The sequence below is a fragment of the Typopeltis vanoorti genome, chromosome 22, assembly GCF_054136105.1.
Source record: "Typopeltis vanoorti isolate ZY-2024b chromosome 22, IOZ_Tvanoo_1.0, whole genome shotgun sequence".
Taxonomy (NCBI): Eukaryota; Metazoa; Arthropoda; class Arachnida; order Uropygi; family Thelyphonidae; genus Typopeltis; species Typopeltis vanoorti.
In genome coordinates, this window is record NC_143570.1 from 23,912,948 (window position 1) to 23,933,948 (window position 21,001).

At 37.4% G+C, this 21,001-nt stretch overlaps 1 protein-coding gene across 1 annotated transcript in view; it reads left to right on the forward strand.

Moving 5' to 3' along the window:
• Positions 1-21,001, forward strand: part of Mpc1 (mitochondrial pyruvate carrier) — a gene marked incomplete at its 5' end in the record, with an annotated part of 99,701 nt that overhangs the window by 41,438 nt on the left and 37,262 nt on the right. The window contains one exon of the mRNA XM_090412425.1: positions 12,042-12,122. Coding sequence (XP_090268551.1) covers positions 12,042-12,122 — 81 coding nt within the window. The remainder of the gene's footprint in view (positions 1-12,041; positions 12,123-21,001) is intronic.

Sequence of the window (21,001 nt, forward strand, 5' to 3'; positions counted from 1 at the left end):
CCACACTCACATGCGATCAACGATTGAGTAGAAGTCAGTGCTCTTACTCCCACATTTCCTCTACTGGTTGTCTCCAACTCTATGCATATGATTGGCGTGGTATTAACAATAGATGAAATGCTGATTCTCTTCAACCAAATTCCATAATATCTGAAACTGCCATAACAACATTCACTATTTCTTAAAGTTTTAAACTTTTTTTGTGTGCAAACTATATGTGAAACGTTTACATTTCTTTTTTTGTAAAGTAAAATCAGTGGCATGAGATATATGCGAAGGCATGTTATATTCAAGTAAATACGGTATTACTTGTCAACACACCTATATTGTCATATCTAACATTTCATTCTTTTAAGGCACTTCTGACTGAATCGATCCACCTAGACCTTGGTCTTCCTCTGGATCTTTTCCTGCCATGTTGACATCAAACACCTGTTTTGCTAACCTTTCCTTTCCCATTTTTTAAGTGCATAGCACCTTAAATTAGCTCACGTATGCTTGAATGTAAACAATGTCAGTTTCCTTCTTAATGTCTGCATTTTTAATATGATTCTTCCACTGATACCATCTGTTCAGGCCCCTAATTTTTCTAATAACTCTCATATCTGTGGTCTCTAAATGCTGATCAAGTGCTTTTTTTCTAACCCAACTCTTACATCCTTAACATTAAACTAGTTTGAACACTGTCTTGTGTACTGCTGGTTTAGTGTTTTGGCTATCTCTTGTGTATTTTCCCACCACTGGTCACCCGACCAAGATTCCGAACCTGCAGTATCTCTTGTACTGAGCAGGATTACTATAGCAATGATGAGTCATCAGTAGTGTAAAACTAACCTGTCTCACATCTTCAGCAGTACAGACTCTCTTGATACTTTCTATATGGCTGCTTCACTACCATTTTGCTTTAAGAACCTAGGAACGTTCGGTTCTGAACATCTTTAGGTTCATGTGGTACATGAACCTAAAGATGTTCAGTTCATGCATTTACCACAGTATGACCATTAGCCATACTTACCATTGCATTCTTAGAGCCACGGCCATTTAATACAGAGACCTGTATTAAAAGGGCCAGCCATGGATTTGGATAGTTGAACTTGTACCTGTCTGTAAGTTACGAAGCCTGTGAAGAATTATCCTTGTTTAGGCTAATAATGGAGTTCATGAGGCAGGCTCGTACTACACAGCCACCAAATCGACCGAACGAGACATCCATCGCTAGAGAATCAGACAAGAAGTTTACCAACAGTTGCTGTTCTAGGGCAAGGTGTTAGCGCTGAATGGAGTACACCACCTTCTTGATGTCTAGATGAAACATACCATCAAACGATGAAGCCAGGCAGCCAAATTCCCTACAATAAGCTCATGTGCAGGTGGGATGGCAATTTCCTGCAGTTAAGTAGAGGACATAAGCATCTACCTTCAGATTTGTCATATGAGGCCTGCCAGACCTGGTATAGGTGGTTGGCAATTGACCAGGTATTATGAAATGTGCTATAAACACTCAATATCTATCATCAGGCTCCCTCTGATGACATGTTCTCTTATAAAGAGAAATGTAAATTGGCTAGTTTATATGACCAGAAGAACCAAGGCTCCATCCAACAAGTCCACCTCAAGGAGAGTCATGTTTACTCCCACCAATTACCCCAAACCTTGATTGATATTCTTTCACTTAAACATTCAAACCATCCAGAAAGCACATTGGCGGCAACACCTATCAAGCAACCATCAAATTGCTTTGCTTTAATTAGACAGTCGAATTACCCCGGTCTGTGCCAGCACTTAGTAGAGAAAGTCCTCTGTAATTTTCACTTTTAGCTTTATTCCCTGTTCTATAGATGGGAACTATAAGAGTTCTAGTCCAATCATCTGGAATTCAACATTTTGACTAGGCATTCTGAATTATGCAGTGTAGCCATTGCAAAACTTTATAACTTCATAATTGTAGTAGGCACTAACAACTTAACTCTCAGTAAGTTCAGTATGACAAGAGAAGACATGAAAGTGTTGTTGGAAGAGGTGAGAGTGAGAAAGGGAAAATAGAAAGTATATTACCTCAATAAGATAAAAATGAATTAAGAAGGGCTGTGATGCTAAATGATTCAATGCATAGGCTGTAGAAGGAATGGATGCAGGTTTTTGGATGTGTGGAGCAAGTTTGAGGGAAGATTGGATTTGTATAAGAGGGAAGGCCTACACTTGAATGTGTTTGACATAACGAATCTTGAAAAATTATTAATTGATATAAGACCTAACACAGAGAATCAGGAAAACTGAATTCTGATGGGAGGAATCATGAGAATCTGTTGTAAGAGCAACAATGTTAGGTAACTGTGTTAATGATGGGAATAGTTATTATTATGAAATAATTATGAAGAGAGAACAATTTTGTGTTTGTCCAGTTTGGACTTATCAAGCATGTGTAACGATGGCTACATAAGTAAGGAACTAGATAAGAACAGAGATGTGAAAGTTGACGAACTGTGTTATGCAGACCACAGACGTGTATGCAAAAGAGCATGCAGGTAATTTATTATGCCTGTACATGAATGCTAGAAGTATTAAATACAAAGGAGTAGAGTGTGCTGCCTTGGGTAATATATTGGGAGCTCATTTTGTAGGCATTAGTGAGACTTGGCTATCAGAAGTAGATGTAATAACTAGAATCGAGTGCAAAGAGTACAGTATTTTTAGGAAGGATTGACAAGATAGGGGAAGAGAGGGCATGCTGCTAATGATATCAAATGTTTTGAATACAGTTAGAATTGAGACCTATGACTGCAATACTAGTGACAATTTTTCATGTGGCAGTGCGTTTGAACCATCTGGTTTGAGGTGAGTAGCAAAATTGAATACATAGTGGGGTGTTGTTATAGTGACGACGAAATTCATCAACAAATAATTACGATGGGTGCAAAAGGAGTAATCATGGGGGGGGGGGCTTTAATTATCCAAACATTGACTGGGTGACTATGAAATTGCACATGAAGACCGAAACTGAATTTAGTCAGCTGTTGCAAGACTACTCCTAAGCAGCATGTGATAGAAGGACCTTGATGTCAAAGAGTGTTACATCTGATTATAGCATCAGAGGGGGTTTCAGTTAAAGATGTAACTATTTTGACTCTGGTTGGTGACAGTGATCGTGAAGTACTCACTTGGGAAGTGAATAAGTTTACAAATATTCCATTCAGAAAAGATTACACACTGAACAACAAAGCAAGGAAATTATGACCGACTGAGAAGTATACTGAGTTCCGTGGAATGGGATTGGTTGCTGGATGGGAAGCATTTAAACATACTTAAATGATGTGATATCAGAATGTGTCCTGAGAATTCGAAGAATAAATCGAGTAGGAGTGAAATGGATGTGTAATCTAATTAAGCAAGAGATTTGTATGAAAAAGATGATGTGGAAGGAATATCTTGTGCATAAGGCAATGTCAGTTATGATAAATTGTATCATTATGCTGCAAGTAAAAGAAACAATGACTACTGAATGCAGATGTTATATGGGTGACCTGATGCAGAAGTGATTGTTCAACTAACGAGCAGCCATTTTGCTAAAAGTTATCAGCCTGGTATATTATTATTAAGAGAGAGCCCTCCAAATTTTACACTTACTATGAACCACCTCTTGTACTTAACTGTGGCTTTAATATAATGTAGGCATAGAAATTACAGCAGGTATTTTCTTTACTAATTTATGAATGATGCCTTCCCCTGGAAGAGAATCAGTAAAATTGTTTCTTATATTTGTACAAGTCTTTGCTTTCATATATTGTAATCAGTGGTGAATTCTCCATGTTTGCTGCACAAGCTCATTAATTGAGAAAGAAGTACTATTTATTTGTTAATAAATGCGTGCATTTATAAGCATTCCATTTAGGCTTTTATTTTTGTACACAGAAGATGTCTTAAGCTTGCGCTGCAATAATTGAACTTTGCGTTGTGTATCAAAGCCGATGCTTGCTCGTCTAGTCAAAGCTATCATGGCTTGCTCGGTTGTAGAAGCTCACAGGTCCTTGCAGCAGCACTGTGATTTCATGCGTGCATATAGCCATTTCACATCGTCTCACTCTGTTGCTTAAACCACAGGCCATACACATTCAACGTAGCTCTAGCCAGTGAGCTTCAGCAGCCTTTGCAAGTGTGCATGTTGCTGGGAAAATTCAGTTACAACTAACTTTTTATGACTATGTTATTGACCAGTTCATAAAGAAGAACCATAGGGTAGAATTTGTATTCAAGTAGCTAAATTGAAAAAGATAGAATATCATTTGTAAAATAAATATTGTATTTGTATGATTAAATGTACATAAATTTCTAAATATATAGTTTTAAATGGTCAGCAGGTAACCCTCATATAACGCAGTGCTTATACAATGCGGTCTACAAATTATAGTAACCTTGTTCAACGCGGTACTTATGCAACGTGGTTTTGGTAAAAATGTCTACATATTGTAATAACCCTTTATCTTTTCATATATTTTTCACCGCGCGACTTAAAAATCAAATTTTATCTTCGTTAAATTTGTGTCTGCCCATATCGTGCAGGTAGTTATAAGTAGCGAATTTATATTAGGGAAAACACCTTTAGCACGCATGTACATCAATTGTATACCATATAAAGTGTTTATTGTTGTAAATTGTCTTCGTTTTCTGCCAGGAAAGCGTATTAAAAATCATAAGCATGTTATCTCAAGCTGAGAACTTTATTTTCTGGTGAGTTACATACATAATTAATATGTAATGCTTTTTTATGTAAAAAAATTATTTTTATAGTAATGTCCACAAATTGTATTGAAAAAGGAAAAAATGAATATTGAAAAGAAAATTCGTCTCGAAGAAAAAAAAAATTAAAATCATGGATCGGTTGAAAAATGGAGAAAAACCAGTTGTTGTAAGGACTTTGAATTTAAATGAATCAACAATTCAAACAATCAAACACAATGAACATAAAATCCAAGAAAGTGTTTATTGCTGGATCAACGGTAAGTGCCAAGCTCATTGCTCGTGTACGCAATTTTCTAAGAGAAAAACGAAACAATCTCTAATGATTTGGAAAGAAGATGCACTCAAAAGAAAATTCCTTTGGATGGAAATCTTATTCAACAAAAGTTGAATAAGATTTCAAAAACTCTCAAAGTTTATACACATTTATAATGAAGACCAGGTGTTCAATGCTGATGAATCCGGGTTATTGGGAAAAAATGCCAAAACACACCTATATTTCGAAAAATGAAAGATCAGCTCCTGGATTCAAAGTTTCCAAAGACAGAATTACTCTACTGTTTTGTAGTAATGGATCAGGTGATTACAATATATATTGTGTCATAGTTTATATGTTTTCTTAACTTACATGAATTACCTGAATTAAATAAAAATATTTTTTTGTTGGATATGTCATTGTTGTTTATATAATTTTTTTTAAAAAAAAACGATTTCGGAACATAACCCTACTTTTTGTATGTGAACTGAGTCTCGCATAATGCAGCATTTCTATGGAACCTAACATCCACGTTATACAAGGGTTACCTGTAATTCATTATTCCGATAATTAGATTTCGATCACACCTCTCACTCCCTGAATGATAACAAGAGCAAGCGTGAATTTCAAGGCCAGCATTCGCCCCTGATTGTAATTCATGTGATCACACCAGTAAGGTTTCATTAGGATTTCAATGAAAGAACTGCATGTTTACCCTACTGAATGCATTTACTAAATACATTTATATACTAATATATTAACATGTTCAACATAATATAAAAGCAAAAGCTTATTAGAGCATAGTACATGCACCTCAAATAACACTTACCCACTACATTACTGCAGCAACTGAATGATTACTTGATGTTGCTTTCCATTGCCAAGTTCAGATTTTATACCTGGAGAATAAGATGAATCCATATTTCACCAGTCTTTTTTTTTTTTTAATTAACTTCAAATATCTTATACACCAGCATATATGCTAATTTGTTGTTTTAGGATATAACTTAATTGTTGATTTTATTAAATATTTGAACATTTAAAGTTTTAAAGTACTTTTAAACTATTTTAAAACCTTTAAATTTAATAAATTTATTATGGATTTCAGCTAATGCTTTTATTCCCCAATAGGAATAAGGAGAGGTCATTTTAGCCCAGTTTATTCTCCACTAGTAGCCAATCAGAGATAGTTGGCCTAAACTATTGCTAATTATACACAACATGGACAGCAGGGTTTTTTCCCCGGTTTATCCTGGGGTTTTTCATCTTGCAAAGCAGGCAAACCTGCCTTGAAATCTCAACACTACGGACATTGGATACATAGGGGCGTAGGGCTGACCACCTTATCCTGTGAACGGTTTGAGGTCCGATGATTAATAAACCCTCGACACCGCAAGGTAAAAGGAAGATGAGATATTTTTTGTTTTAGCAATATGCTAGCCTTTTATAATAAAGTTACAAGAGCATTAGATGAGGGAAAGGCATATACTGCAATTTTCTTAGACTTAGCAAAGGCATTTGACAGGGTGCCACATGATAAGCTGATATTTAAGTTGCAGCACATGGGTCTGGATGTCAGATTGGTCAACTGGATTCAGGATTGGCTGTCTGATAGGTATCAGAGAGTTGTGTATGGTGGAGCAGTTTCCAGGAGGCAGAGGGTTACAAGTGGGGTCCCACAGGGCTCAGTACTAGGACCTATATTGTTTAACCTTTATATCAATGACATAGCCAGTGGATTGCAGGGGGATATTCAGTTGTTTGCGGATGATGCGAAGCTGGGAAGGATTATTAGTAATAGCGCAGATGTGGTAGCCCTGCAAGAGGATTTAAATAAGCTAGATAGATGGGCAAATGAATGGGGGTGTCAGTTTAATGCAGCAAAATGTAAGGTCTTGAGGTTTGGGAAACATCGATGGGATGCTGCATACTCTATGGGAGGAGTTATATTGGAGGAAGTAGGGGAGACAAGAGATCTGGGGTTGATGATTGATAGAAACCTGAAGTTTAGGGGACATATTGCAAAGGTGGTGAAGGTAACACAGAGGATTGCTGCTATTATGAGAAGGACACTGACCTGCAGAGATAAGAGGGTTATCATTCCGTTGTATAAGTCTCTGATCAGACCACACTTGGACTATTGTTCTCAGATTTGGTCCCCAGGATTTGAAGGGGATAAATTAACTGTGGAAAGGATACAAAGACGGATGACAAAGATGGTTTCAGGACTGTACAATGATAGTTATGAGGATCGGCTGAGAGAATGTGGACTGCAGAGTTTGGCGGATAGAAGAAGGAGAGGTGATATGATTGAGACTTTTAAACTGTTGAGAGGTGGTTACAGGGTTGACACTGGGGAGTTCTTTCGCTTGGTTGATCAGCGGGAAGGAGTGATGACAAGAGGCCATCCCTGGAAGTTACGAAAGGAAACTGTGAGCAAGAGGGTAAGGAGTGGTTTCTTTGTGTGGAGGGTGGTTGAGCCGTGGAATGCATTGCCTGATGGAGTGGTGGGAGCGAGAACGGTCAGTGACTTTAAAGAGTGGTATGATAAACTTTGTGTTTCTCAGGGGGGGACCTCCCCTCAATGAGTCTTGACAGACTTTATGTCTTAGGAAGGACCTCCCTCGATGAGTCTTTTGACTCCTTGGAGGCCTGAATAATAATAATAATAATAATAATCTGGTGAAGAAAGACTGCTGACAATTGCCGCCATCTTGTGGTCCCTAATCCTATGTTTACAGTCTGAAATAGTGTGGGTTCTAAGATCAATTTTCTTGAGTTTACAAGATGAAAACCCGGTTTCCAGGAGAATAATCTTGCTTGCTCATGACTTGGGGAACTAGCTGAAAAAAGTTTAGTAAAAGTTCCTCTAGAATTGAATTTATGATGCTCTTTCTTTGGCAATCTAGCATCATGGATGATAAATGCCACTTCCACTGAGCTACACAGGTGCTTAATATGGATGTTACTTATATAATTTTTATAAGCATAGAATTTTTGCTCTGTTATCAAAGGCATCTTCAGTATGACTTTCAAAATAAACAACTAGATCATAAACCAGAAGATTCAACAGTGAAACGTGAACTATATGTACAGGGTGGGCCAAAAGTCCCAAAGGGGTTTCAATATTTAATAACTCCTTTATTTTTTATTTTAAATTTACAATACCATTGTAAAATAAAAATGTACATAAAAGAAATATAAATAAATAAAAAAAAAGAAAAAAGAATAATAATTAAAAAAGTTTTTAAAAACTTCAGACCCCTTTTGTGACTTTTGGCCACTCTGTATATGATATAGAGTGACATTGTCTTGATACATTATTAAAGTCCTGATAAAATAACTATAATTAGCAATAGATTGATTCAAAATAATTATTTCTGAAATTTGTGGAGAAGTACTATTTCCCATAAAAGGAGTAATTGCAGTCCATCACTAATGTTTGGATTTGGACAATGTAGCAAGGTTTTGCAACTTTATATAAGCATTCCATCAAATAATTACTTTTATGGAGCACCTTCTTCTTCCAAAAGATTCAACATTTGGTGGAGATTGCATGTTCTACAGGTCCTGACTATTTGGGCTCAAGGAATTTAATGTAGTTTATATATTCTTTACAACATATCGCCACTGATCTATCTGGCCAAAATATAACCCACACTGGCAAGGAATTTGAGAGACTCCATGGTGTGCCAAAGGCAGAAATTTATCTTCTAAAGAATCTAGAAAATTAGAAATCTTGTTAATAAGATGAAAGGACATGTGTAAGCCAACAGATCTAAGTAGTTTGGCTATTCCTTCAGAGACAACTTTAACATAAAGAATGGTAACATAAACCACCTGTATCATTACTGTATTGAGGAATGACAAGGAAACACTAAGTATCGATGATTTTGTTGGCATAAGATTCTGTAAAGCGAGTAAAAATTAAGTAAGTATGGTGTATTTGATGTGATTGTTCTGAGAGAGCAGCATTTCAGCAGTAGAGCAGAGAGAGTGAACTTGATATACCAAAATCTTCATGGTGTAAGATTTTTGACAAGCATGATTGTTTGATTTTCTTTCTAAAAAAGTGAGAAATGAAGGCTACCATCTGGGTGATGAAGTAAAAGGAGATCTAAAAAGGGGTCTGATTTTCCTCTTTTACTTCAAGGATGACCTAGATACAGTGGTGAAAAGTGTTAATCTTATTGATGAAATATTGTAGATCTAAGGGAACCATGCAAAATTGCAAGGATATCATCTACACATTTGTACTAAAAGGATGGTTTGGGAAAGTCACTGTTCAACATCCATTTTTCGAATTATTCCATGAAGTAGTTAGTAACTGTAGGAGAAAGAGGACTAACCATAGATTCCCCAAATTTGTTGGCAATGCTTATTCTGGCATGTACAGCATCCAGAGCAAAAGACAGTCAAATAGGCAGACAATATCTAAGCTGAAAAAGAGATCATCTGGGCAAAAACAGAGCTCTGATATCTTTGCTTTGAAATTAGAACTATTCTTGGTAAATGAAGATTTTTCCTATGAATGCTGAAAGTAATTTAGAAAGGTGTTTAGCAATCTACAAGAGTTCATCAGTACTCTTCTTTTTCACTCATTAACACTCTCCTTTATTGTTCTATAGCCTTACTATATATAGTCATCCCTTGACTTACGTCTGTGATCCTCATAATAGAATAAATAACATTTTTGACTATACTTTTGAACAAGATGTGAGTGAGCGTAAAGTAAAAAGGTTTTTATTTAGCAACAGTGCATCCACAGTTGCTGAATAAAAACTAACCTCCCTCGGCAGTTGACACTCAGTTCCTCTGTTGATTTTGTGTTTGAAAAATATGTTATTTGTGTATTTATCATTAAATATTTTGTGCAGAATGTCCCCTACATGCCAGATTAAAAAAACCTAATGAAGAATCACAGAAAAAGAGGTGATTGATCTTGAAACGAAGTTGGTTCAACGATAGTGATGAAGCAATGACAAGGTCCTATCAGTGATTGAAAAAGCTATTTCCATCATGCATAGAGGACCTAAACCAAAAGCGCATACCTCTTAACACCATGACCATAACTGCTAAGGCACTAAGTCTCTTCAACATGTTGAAGGAGAAAGAAGGACCCAATTATGACTACGAATTCAATGCTGGTTCATGAGATTCAAGCAGTGTTTTGCACTGGTAATGTGAAAATATATGGTGAATCTGCAAGTTCTGATGAGAAGGCTGCCAAAGAGTTTGTGGAGAAATTGGATAAAATTATTACGTAGGAAAATTATTTGCTACAGCAAATATTTAATATGGACGAGACCTCCTTGTTTTGGAAAAAAAATACCCGATCAAACAATTCATCCGCAAAAAGCTAAAATTTATGCCTGGTTTCAAAGCTCTTAAAGACCGTGTTACGATTCTGTTAGGGGGTAATGTGGCTGGATATAAACAAACCATTTGTGATATGGCACAGTGAGAATCCACGAGCCTTCAAAAACATTAGGAAGCATACTCTTCCAGTTCATTATAGGAGCAATAAGAAGTCAAAAATGACTCAAAAATTTTTGCAGGTGCCTTAATCAACGGTTATGCGAGTGAAATGGAAAGCTGTTGTGTGAAAGAAAATGTAGAATTTAAAATTTTATTAATTCTAGATAATGCTCCAGGTCATCCGTCTTATATCGGTGAACTTCACTAAGTTCAAGGTCATATTTCTCCCTCCAAACACTACTTCATTGATCCAACCAACGGATCAGGGAGTTATAGTAGTGTTTAAGGTTTATTATCTATGGAGAACTTTTTCACAAGCCATTTCTTCTAATGAAGGAAATGACTTTAATGCAATTCTGGAAAGCATTTAATATTTATCATGCTATTAAAAGTATTGCTGTAGTTTGGGACAAAGTGATCTCTCAATGTATGAATGGCATATGAAAAACGACAAAAGGTTTGTGCAATTTTGGAAGTTTTGAAAAAAAATGAAGACCTTTTTAAATTGAGTGAAGAAATAGTGGGCCTAGCAAACAACCTGAATCTTGAAGTGAATGATGACGACATAGTTCAACTCATAGGAAGTGCCCTGAAGAGTTGACTAACGAAGAATTAGTCGAACTGGAGGAATGTGTTGCAGAAGAGGAAGAATGAGAAAAGGAAGAGGAAAACGAGAAACAAGGAAAAGCAGTTAAATAATTCACAGTTGAAGGGTCTTGCAAAAATGTTCTCTGCAGTTAGCACTGTTCTCAAAATGGTTGAAGACATGTACCCCAATGTTGAACGCTATTTATTAGTTGAAAGGAAAATACATGATGCATTTGTTTGCTATAAACAAATTTATGATGAAAAGAAGAAGAGGAATAAGCAAAGCATCAGACATTTTCATCAAAAAAACAAAGGTTACACCAGAAGAGCCATAGCCCGATCCTTCACATTGGGAAGGTAATGAAGATGTGATTGTGGAGGAAGATTTGGGTGATTATTCTCCTGTTTTATAGTGGCAGTAATGCACAGTACAGTTTCATAATGAGGTTTAAAAATTAAAATGACAGTATAGTTATTACTGTTAAGTCCTTACCCCCTATAACTCTGTTGATTTAATGTATTGACTTACGTCTTGCCTGATGGATCGGAACCCCAGCATAAGTTGAGGGATGACTGTATATATATATATATATATATTGCTTTTTATGTGATTGCAACTTACAAAAGCTTGTAAGCCTATAATGCATTAGTACATAAGTAGGCTGTAGATTTTTTATTAATTTTAATAATTTTTTGTACTTTTTATTTTTTACCTAGTCCAGAATCCCCACTCCAGAGAACAAAAATGTAACTTTTTCAAGTCACTTCAGGCCTCCAGTAAGCAGGCAGATGGTCTCATACTGGGCGATGAAATGCATCTCCTGACTAAATAGGACATCCATGCACATGGCAGGATTTAAACACCTGAAAACTGTTGGTTGGAGAGTGGATACACTAGCCAGGCAGGCAGACAATGTAAAATAAGTAAAACGGCAATATAATTGATATATAAAATAATATATTTTCTTTTCTTTTTTTTTTGCAGTTGCAAACTGGGGAATTCCTCTTGCAGCAATAGCAGATATTAAAAAGGACCCTAGTATCATCAGTGGCAAGATGACGTTAGGTATGATAGATTCTGTATAAGCAGATAACATCTGGATTATTCACTTTGTCTGAATTCTTATAATAATAAAACACTGGAAGACTTCTCATGATGTAATAGTAAATAACAATTGATCAATAAAACCTAAATTAATGCTCAAGTCTGTGTTTAATTTTCCAGAAAGTAGAGATCTGATTTGGCATGTGCATTATGAAGCTCGTGTTAATTTCGTTTGCCTGAAGTATAGGATTTTATCTTAGACAAAAATGAATCCTACACAGTTTTATTTCTTTTGCATTTACTTAAAAATCTCTCGTAACCAGCAATACCAAAACAATGGCACTTTCCGAGCTCAAAATTTAAGCCTATGAGTTAAGAAAAATATACAATGGGTTTGCATTTTGGCAACACTGTTGTATGTACAGCCAAGTCGCTTGGGGCACATGACTCCTGAACATATGCTTCACACAATACTCCCAGCAGCTCATTGGCTAAGAGAGATCACGTGGGTTGTTTTGTATATTGCACAGTCAGAACTGACGCCAACAAACTGCATTCGTATATGTATGCTCCCAGCCCACGTGGTGTCGCTATGACTACTCCAGCGAAACGTAAGAGAAATGTTCTAACTCTCAAATTAAAACTCGAATTGCTGGAGAAAATGGAGAGAGGTGTCAACAGAACGAAATTAATGGAGGAATATAAAGTTGGAAGTTCAACTTTGTACGATATAAAGAAACAAGGTAGTCTTGTTTCTTTAATTTCTTTATATCTTGTTTCTTTAATCATGAATCTCCAGAGATTCATGCAAACAGAATCTACAAAAGCGGCAGAAAATCGGACAACTGCACACCAATCCTGGTGTGAAGAATTGAATCCTGTTGTACGAGTGGTTTGCCCTGGCAAGAAAATGTGAAGGAATTGCATAGGAAAATTAAGATACAAGACGAGTGTGGATTTTCCATTGGGTGGCTTAACCAATTCAAAGAAAGACATGGAATGCGTAAGTTAGATGTGTCTGGTGAACAGAAGACTGCCGATGAAGTGTCCGCGATCAAGTTTATTGAACAGTTTCAGAAAATTGTGGACAAAAATAATATGACTTCAGAACAAATATATAATGCTGAGATGAGACCGGATTGTTATGGGAGTGTCTTCCTACATCGACTTTGGCTTGCGACGAAGCCTCACCAAAGGGCTTTAAGCAGAACAAAGACTGCGTAACTGTGGTGGTATGTGCAAATGCCAGGTACACACGATGTAAGATTGTCAGGGGTAGGCAAGTACTGCAATCCACAGTGCTTTAAAAATGTGAAAAATCTGCCTATCCATTATCAGGCACAAAAGAACGAATAGATGGATTGTGACATATTCAAAGAATGGTTTCATAGTGTATTAGTGTCCAGCGTGAATTAGTATTTAAGGGAAAAGGGTTTACCACCAGACAGGAAAGTGATTCTTTTGTTGGACAGTTGCCATGCCCATCCCCCAGCTGAAGACTTAAATGTGGAAAACATTTGTCTTATGTTTCTACTACCAGCAAAACAAGCCTTATCCAACCAATGGACCACCAAGGAGTCATTGAGAATATAAAGCTGAACTACCGCTCCCTTTTTATGCATCGATGCGTGAACTTTGAAGGTAGTGTCCAAGATTTTCAGAAACAGTTCACATTGAAAGACACCATATTTACTTTGTCTCTTGTCTGGAAGAATGTAAGAACATTACTTTGTGTCGCTGTTGGCATAAATGAGGACAACATCACACAGACCAAGAAAGTTACGTGGAAGGAAGCTGACGAAGGATTGCAGACTTTCACAAGATTTGCCGAGCAATATTCATCCATGTCAGCACATGATGTTATGAAACTTCATTGTATACACAATGAATTTTTAAAGCTCCTGCAACAATCTTGTAAGCAGGCAGACATTTGAAGTTATGTCATGTCATCGCACTAAGAAATTCACAACTTTCATGTGATAATATGTACTGTAATTTTTAAATGCTGTTTAAATTTGATTTTGTGAAATATAAAATTGTGTGTTTTAAATGTTAAAAAAACCAACAGATTTTTTATATTATTTATGTAATTATGCCTGGCAGATCGAAAAACACCACCAACAAACTTTGCATGCTTCAATTTCTACAGATGGCTTCACAAAACATGAACAGGTAAGTTCTCGAAATATATATTCAATTATCCGGAATCGGCGAAGTCCCATTGTTGCCAGTTAAGAGAGATTCTACTGTATATGGAGGAGAAAAGAAGACAAGAAGAAAGTTTCAGGCCTTTTTATACCTTTTATATATGCAACGATATGCAATACTGGCACCTTTTTTCTTAAGTTTTTAAAAATTTGCGATTTATTGACAGCAAAATGTATTATAAAGATTCCGGTAGATGGTACTGTGTTCAAAACTGAAAATTGAATTTTCAGTTTTGATTACTCAAAAGTTGGTACCCTGCTTTCCTGTTTCATAGGTTGGTACACAACTGGAAATAGGAACTTGTGTTCACTTCCAATAACAGTTTATCAGTTCTCTATTCACTCTGCAACAGGCAGGTGTTCACGTGAGTTTTGAATTAATCTAAGTTAAATCAGTGCAATCATTGTTCAAAATGAGTAAAATAAGTAGTTACTTTATGCTAATGAGTAAAAAAAAGGAAGGCTGAAGAAGCAGAAATTGTTGAATCTACTTGTGATCTTGTAAAACAGAAAACTAGCACCGAAAGTACACTTAGTGAAGAGGATCACGCAACCAAGACCCAATATCCACGTGGTCAAAAAGAAGAAGATTCTGATAATGATTGGCCCGAATGATGGACAGTTTTGCAGAAAAATGACTTCTGGGAGAGAAACGAGTAGCTGTATGTCAAGAATAAATTGTTGGGCTGTAAAGTATGTCGGAAGTCTTGCCGTCGATAAATACATGGGAATGAAAACTTCAGCAAAGTGGACAAATGGTAAAATAAGTCATTTTGAAGAATCTCACAAACAACAGTTAATGTCATTAAGAAAAAAGATTTACGATCATAAGGAGAGTGCAGTGCACAAAGTGCATAAAATCTGAAGCAAAAAACGAAACAGAGAAAGTTTTTCTGAATACTTTGTCTCATCTTTGGCTGCTCCGAGGTCATCATTCTGCAATTGATACCAAATGAGGATATGTTAAAAGTGTGGAAGTTGCAGTAATAACATCTTCATGGTGAGTACTGGTACCTTTTATTTCCAGAAAAAAAGTACTGCATATATATATATATATATATATGATCCACACATTAAAAGCCACAAGACCTATAGCATACTAGTGTTATGTATCTTTTCTTATCCTCATATTTTGTTGTACTTTATATTATCCTTATACTGTAATCTTATTTTTCTTATATATGCAAATAAGCGTTTATCCTTTACCAAATTTTCTTCCCTTTTATTCTGAGAAGTCTTATTGGCCTCCCTACAGTTTAATCACACAACATTCTGATAGAGTTCACCCGATAAGCATTAACAAAATTTATTTTTTTACTGCACCAGCTAATACCTAGGATAGAATAGACGGGACTCTTACCCAGGATGGCTCTCTCAGAATGATACATGATAATTAAACCGAAATAAACTTTATACCTCCGTTCACTTATCTCTTTCTTACAGTCGTGGCTCGCTTTAGTCATTGATACACTTGGGTTTATCCCACTAAGTTCGTTATTATTTTATGAGTGGCTGTTTGAATTCATACGACAAAACAGGTCAGGCAGGTACTTGAAAGAAATAATTTAATAAGCTCAAGGAATTATACAAGTATATAATATAAACATTATCAGATGTATTCTCAAGTAAAGACATAGGCTCAAACTAATTACACTAAACACACACACAAACTTGCATAGACCACTAATATAAGCATTGTCAACATTAATTCTTAGGCACTTGTCATTCCCTCTTCACATACGTGGTCATTAGTTAACTTACTTTATACACTACTATTAGCTCATACAGAGATACACTCGGCCTCATAGGGCAAACAAATCTTAAATAAATGGGCCTAAGCCAAGTCATAGACAATTCTTATAGTTCCATAAAATTAGTCCATCTTATATGTTCTCTTAGAGGATCACACTCTTCTATGACTGGAAATCACAATACAAAAGTCTACCTTACCGTCTCTGATTTGATGCTTCGTCTCTTTTCCTGCCTTGTCTGGTCATCAAGGCCTTCTAGCTTAGCTTCCTATTTGGTTGTCTTCGATCGGACTACACGAATGGAATCTCAGCGGGAAAGATGGGAGGTGGCACGAGAACATCGCCTGAAATGGACGGCATCTGTTTGGTTCCTCAATCGCACGACAAAACACAGCTATCCTAGTCCAAGGATATAGCTTGGCCCATTCCAAACACTTCGACAGATGAACCAATGCCTTCCATGGCCAGCCAGGGACTTCTCCGACGACGAACTCGACCTATGTCCGAGAGAGGTCAGGAACCAAAAAAAAAGCCTCGAATGGGGTTTGCATGGCCTTTTTGTTATCTTTTCTCCTCTCGGTATTTCTCGGCCGTCGCGATGCCCACCAACGCGGTCACGTGTATTTACGTCATTCTATTCAGCTCCCTTTATCTTGTCACACGTGCACTTGTTTTTCTCTTCCTGGAAAGCGCTTTAGTTTCTCTTTCCAGTAACTTCCTTCCCTCCTTTTGCATGCATAACACAGGATGGTTAAAGGCGACCCTTGAACTCTGGCTCACAGGCTTTGCTACTTTAGTTAGTATAAGAAAACGGGGTTCTTAAGTAGTTAACAGCTTACATTGATTTCTACATCTGGCCCACACGTATTACAGATTATATTTTACAAGCATTTTATACAGTTCTATACAATTCCTTGTTCTAAAATTGATTTGCATTCACAAAGTTATGTTTTTATTCTATTGCCAACATTCCACGTTCTCTGCTTAAGTTGAATTAAAGTTGTGACCTGAATATTTTATGTTAAAACATTTCTTAGCTTATTCAGGACACAACACTAGTGTCATGTGTGGACAAGAGGAATAGAAAGGAGGAGTCTGTTCACATTTTGCTTGAACAACCCTCAGCTGTTCAAGCAAAATCTCCCCAATCTTTGGTGAAAGCAGAGTGGGGAGACTGTTCCAAAAGACAGAAGTAGATGAAATAATAGAGGAGGCAGTGAAATTGGTTCAATGAGTTTTAAGATGGGCTGTAAGAGGGTGTTGGTTAGCAGGGGCTCTTGTTGTAATGATTGTGGAGATGAGTGGAGGAATAATAGTGGCCAATTCAGCAGAGCACTGTTCATGAACGTATCTGTAGAAGAGGCACAAGGCAGAAACTGAACATCTATGAGAGAGGGATGGAAGGTGGGTTGGGTCTGTGAGAGACAAAGAGAGAGAGTGATGATTAATTATCCAGATTGCCCTCTTCTGGATAGAACTCAGCAATCTTAGAAAGGATTTTGGTGCAACCCCCCCCCAAAAAAAAAAAAAAATATATATATATGGGAGCAATATTTCATGTCTGGGTGGATTTGGGCTTGTTAGCAGCTATGAAGGCATGAAGTAGTGGCCTGTGCAGAAAGGTGCACCATGTATTTTGGTTGCTGCAACTGCAACTTTGGAAAGCTATAATTGAAATATGGATGTACCAGGAAAGATCATAGATTCAAGTCACTCCAAGAAAAGAAATCTGATCATCTTTGGATATTTCAATATTACTGAAAGTAAGGTGGAAGGGATGCGAGCTTGGAAATCTGTGAGAGCAGGTCATTTATATAGAAGTGGAAGAGAGTGAGTGAAAGAACAAACCCTAGGATACTCCTGCATTAGTGGGGAAATCAGAGGAAACTAAGCTATCTGCCATGACACATAGTGAGCGACCAGTGAGAACGTTGGTGATTCAGTTGCAGAGTGAGGAAGGCAGACCATAGGATGGCAGTTTGGTAAGTAGGTAGGTCTCTGTGCCAAACCCGATCAGATGCCTTTGAAATATCATGGATAACTGCTTACATTTCTCCAAATTTTTCCATGGCCTGAGTCCATACGTGGGTGGTTAAAGCATGAAGATCAGTTGTAGATTGCTTGTGGTGGAATCCATACTGCTGGTCACTGATTAGTTGGTATGTCTGTAAGTGGTTCAAGAGTTGGTTGTTAATGACCTTCTCCTTAATTTTTGTGAGAGCAATTGGACAGTAGTTCATTTGTTGGTTTTTATCACCTTTCTTTGAGATGGGCAGGAGGTAGACCTGTTTCCATGTAGTCAGGTAGATGTTTTTCTAAATCACTTAGGGAATTGAACAACGTAGATCCGAATATAAATTAAATTATACTTTAATAAATATTTCCGATATTTCGGCAACGTCACATGGCCATTTTCAAAAGGAACTTACAAAAAGGCACGTGCATGCAGGCTACAACACAGTAACTGAGAATGAAGATATGAAGCTATCATTCTCCTAGAAGTCCTGATGGTGCCCTCTAGCAGGCTAAGTGAGAATACATCAGCGCAGACCCTCAGCCCAACGGCCAAATTGGGCTGAGGGTCTGCTGATGTATGCCTCCCAAATTTGGGGCAGTCGCATACAACCAAATTTGTTGAGGTTTGGAGAGTTTCTTAGGGCTGAGGCTGATTCCATAAATAGTCTTTCGAATTTGTATTTGCTACGGTGTATTACTGTAGCTTTCTTCCACTGTATTCTGTGGCATGTATCCAGAGCATGGTCTGCAAGACTAGAATGGCTGTACTTGTGAAACCGGATGTAGTCCTTGTGTTCAGAAATTCTGATATTCGCTGTTTGGCCAAAGTACAACAGTTTACAACTGCAAGGGACCTGGTATACACCAGGTAGGTCTAGAGGAAGTGGTTGGTCTTTGGTGGAGCGGATAAGGGATGCCAATTTTCTGTAAGGCCTGTAACAGGAGGTGAGGTCATATTTTTTTAAAATTTTGGTAATTTTTTCTGAGGTGCCTCGGATGTAGGGAATGGTGATGGATTTAGAGTAATCTTTGTTGTAGAGGGGGGGCTGTGGTTTGTAGGTTTTAATATTTTTTGGATTTTGGGGGGGGGGAGTAGCCATTGGCTGAGAAAGTGTTGAGGATGTGATTTAGTTAAGTGTTTAGGGATATGTCGTTAGAACAGATTAGTTTAGCCCTGTTGTATAGTGTTTTCACCACTCCATATTGTTGTGGGGGGGGGGGAATTGTTGGTGAATGTATCTGCCTGTATGGGTGGGTTTTCTATAAACTGAGAAAAACAAGGTTCCATCAGGCTGGGTGACTAGTGTGTCTAGGAAAGGGAGGCTGTTGTTTTCCTCTTTTTCCAGGGTGAACTTGATTCTGGAGTGTTGGTTGTTTAAGTGTGTAAGGAAGGAGAGGAGTGTTTCAGAGCCATGTGGCCAAATAGCGAACACATCATCAACGTAGCGAAGCCATATGGTTGGTTTTTGTGGGGCAGAAGCTAAGGCTTTTTCTTCGAAGGTTTCCATAAAGAAATTGGCCAAGGGTGGGGAAAGTGGTGAATAAAAAGAGCAGGCCATGAAGGTGCTGACAACAGCAGCAAAATTCTGGCAATATGAGCAGAAACGGTAGTTGAGACAAGAAAATCCTCAGGAGTTGATGTTAATGGCAGATTTGTAATTGCTATAAGGGATGTATTTGAGATATTTAGTGAGCAATTCATCAGAATATTTCATTTCATAAATGTGACATCATGGGAACGCTGTCCCCCTCTATTTGTTTGTAGAATTTTCCCTGTCAAACGAAATAGCCTGAGTTCATTGTGAACTGAAATAGGGCTGAGATATCGGGAGAAAATTTAGCTTGGATTAGCTCTAGAGTTTCCTTTAGAGCTAATCCAAAGGAAACTCTGGATTAGCTCTAATCCAGAGTTTTTGTGGGGCAGAAGCTAAGACTTTTTCTTCGAAGGTCTCCATAAAGAAATTGGCCAAGGGTGGGGAAAGTGGTGAACCCATGGCTGTCCCCTCTATTTATTTGTAGAATTTTCCCTGCCAAACAAAATAGCCTGAGTTCATTTTGAACTGAAATAGGGCTGAGATATTGGGAGAAAATTTAGCTTGGATTAGCTCTAAAGTTTCCTTGAGTGGGACATTTGTGAATAAGGAGGAGATGTCAAAGCTGACCATTATGTCAGTATGTTGGAGTGTAAGGTTTTCTATGCTGGCTTTGAAGTGGGCTGAGTTTTTTATGTGTGATGGTGTGTTGCCAGTATAGTGTGAGAGCTCTTTGGCCAAATGTTTAGCTAATTTGTATGTGGGAGAATCAATGCCATCCACTATAAGACGTAATGGCACATTTTCTTTATGTATTTTTGGGAGTCCGTAAATACGGACGGGTATAGAGTTAAACGGCTCCAATCTGTAGGTAACTTCTACAGGCCAAGAAGTGACTTTCTTAAGGAGCCTGTGAAGTTTTCTGATTTGTGAGTTGGTGGGATTGTATTGGATAGGGAGGTAAGTAGCCCAATCTAATAGAAGAGTATTAAGCTTACCTTTGTAATCCTTTTGGTTAAGTACTACAGTTGCATTTCCCTTATCTGCACTGGTGATAACTAATTCTTTATTATTCCTCATTTCCTGAGAGCTTTAAATTCCTTGTTGGATATGTTGGTTTTTGGTGGTCTTGCTTTGGAAAGGACACAAGCTACATCCAGTCTCACACTGTTGGTGATTTGATGTGGAAGGCGGCGGATTCCCCTTTCAATCTAGATCATAATATAGTTTATAGAAATATAGAAGTAATACAGTTTATAGAAAACTCACCCATACAGGCAGATACATTCACCAACAATCCCACCACCACCCCTCACAACAATATGGAGTGGTGAAAACACTATACAATAGGGCTAAGCTAATCTGTTCTAACGACATGGCCCTAAACACTGAAC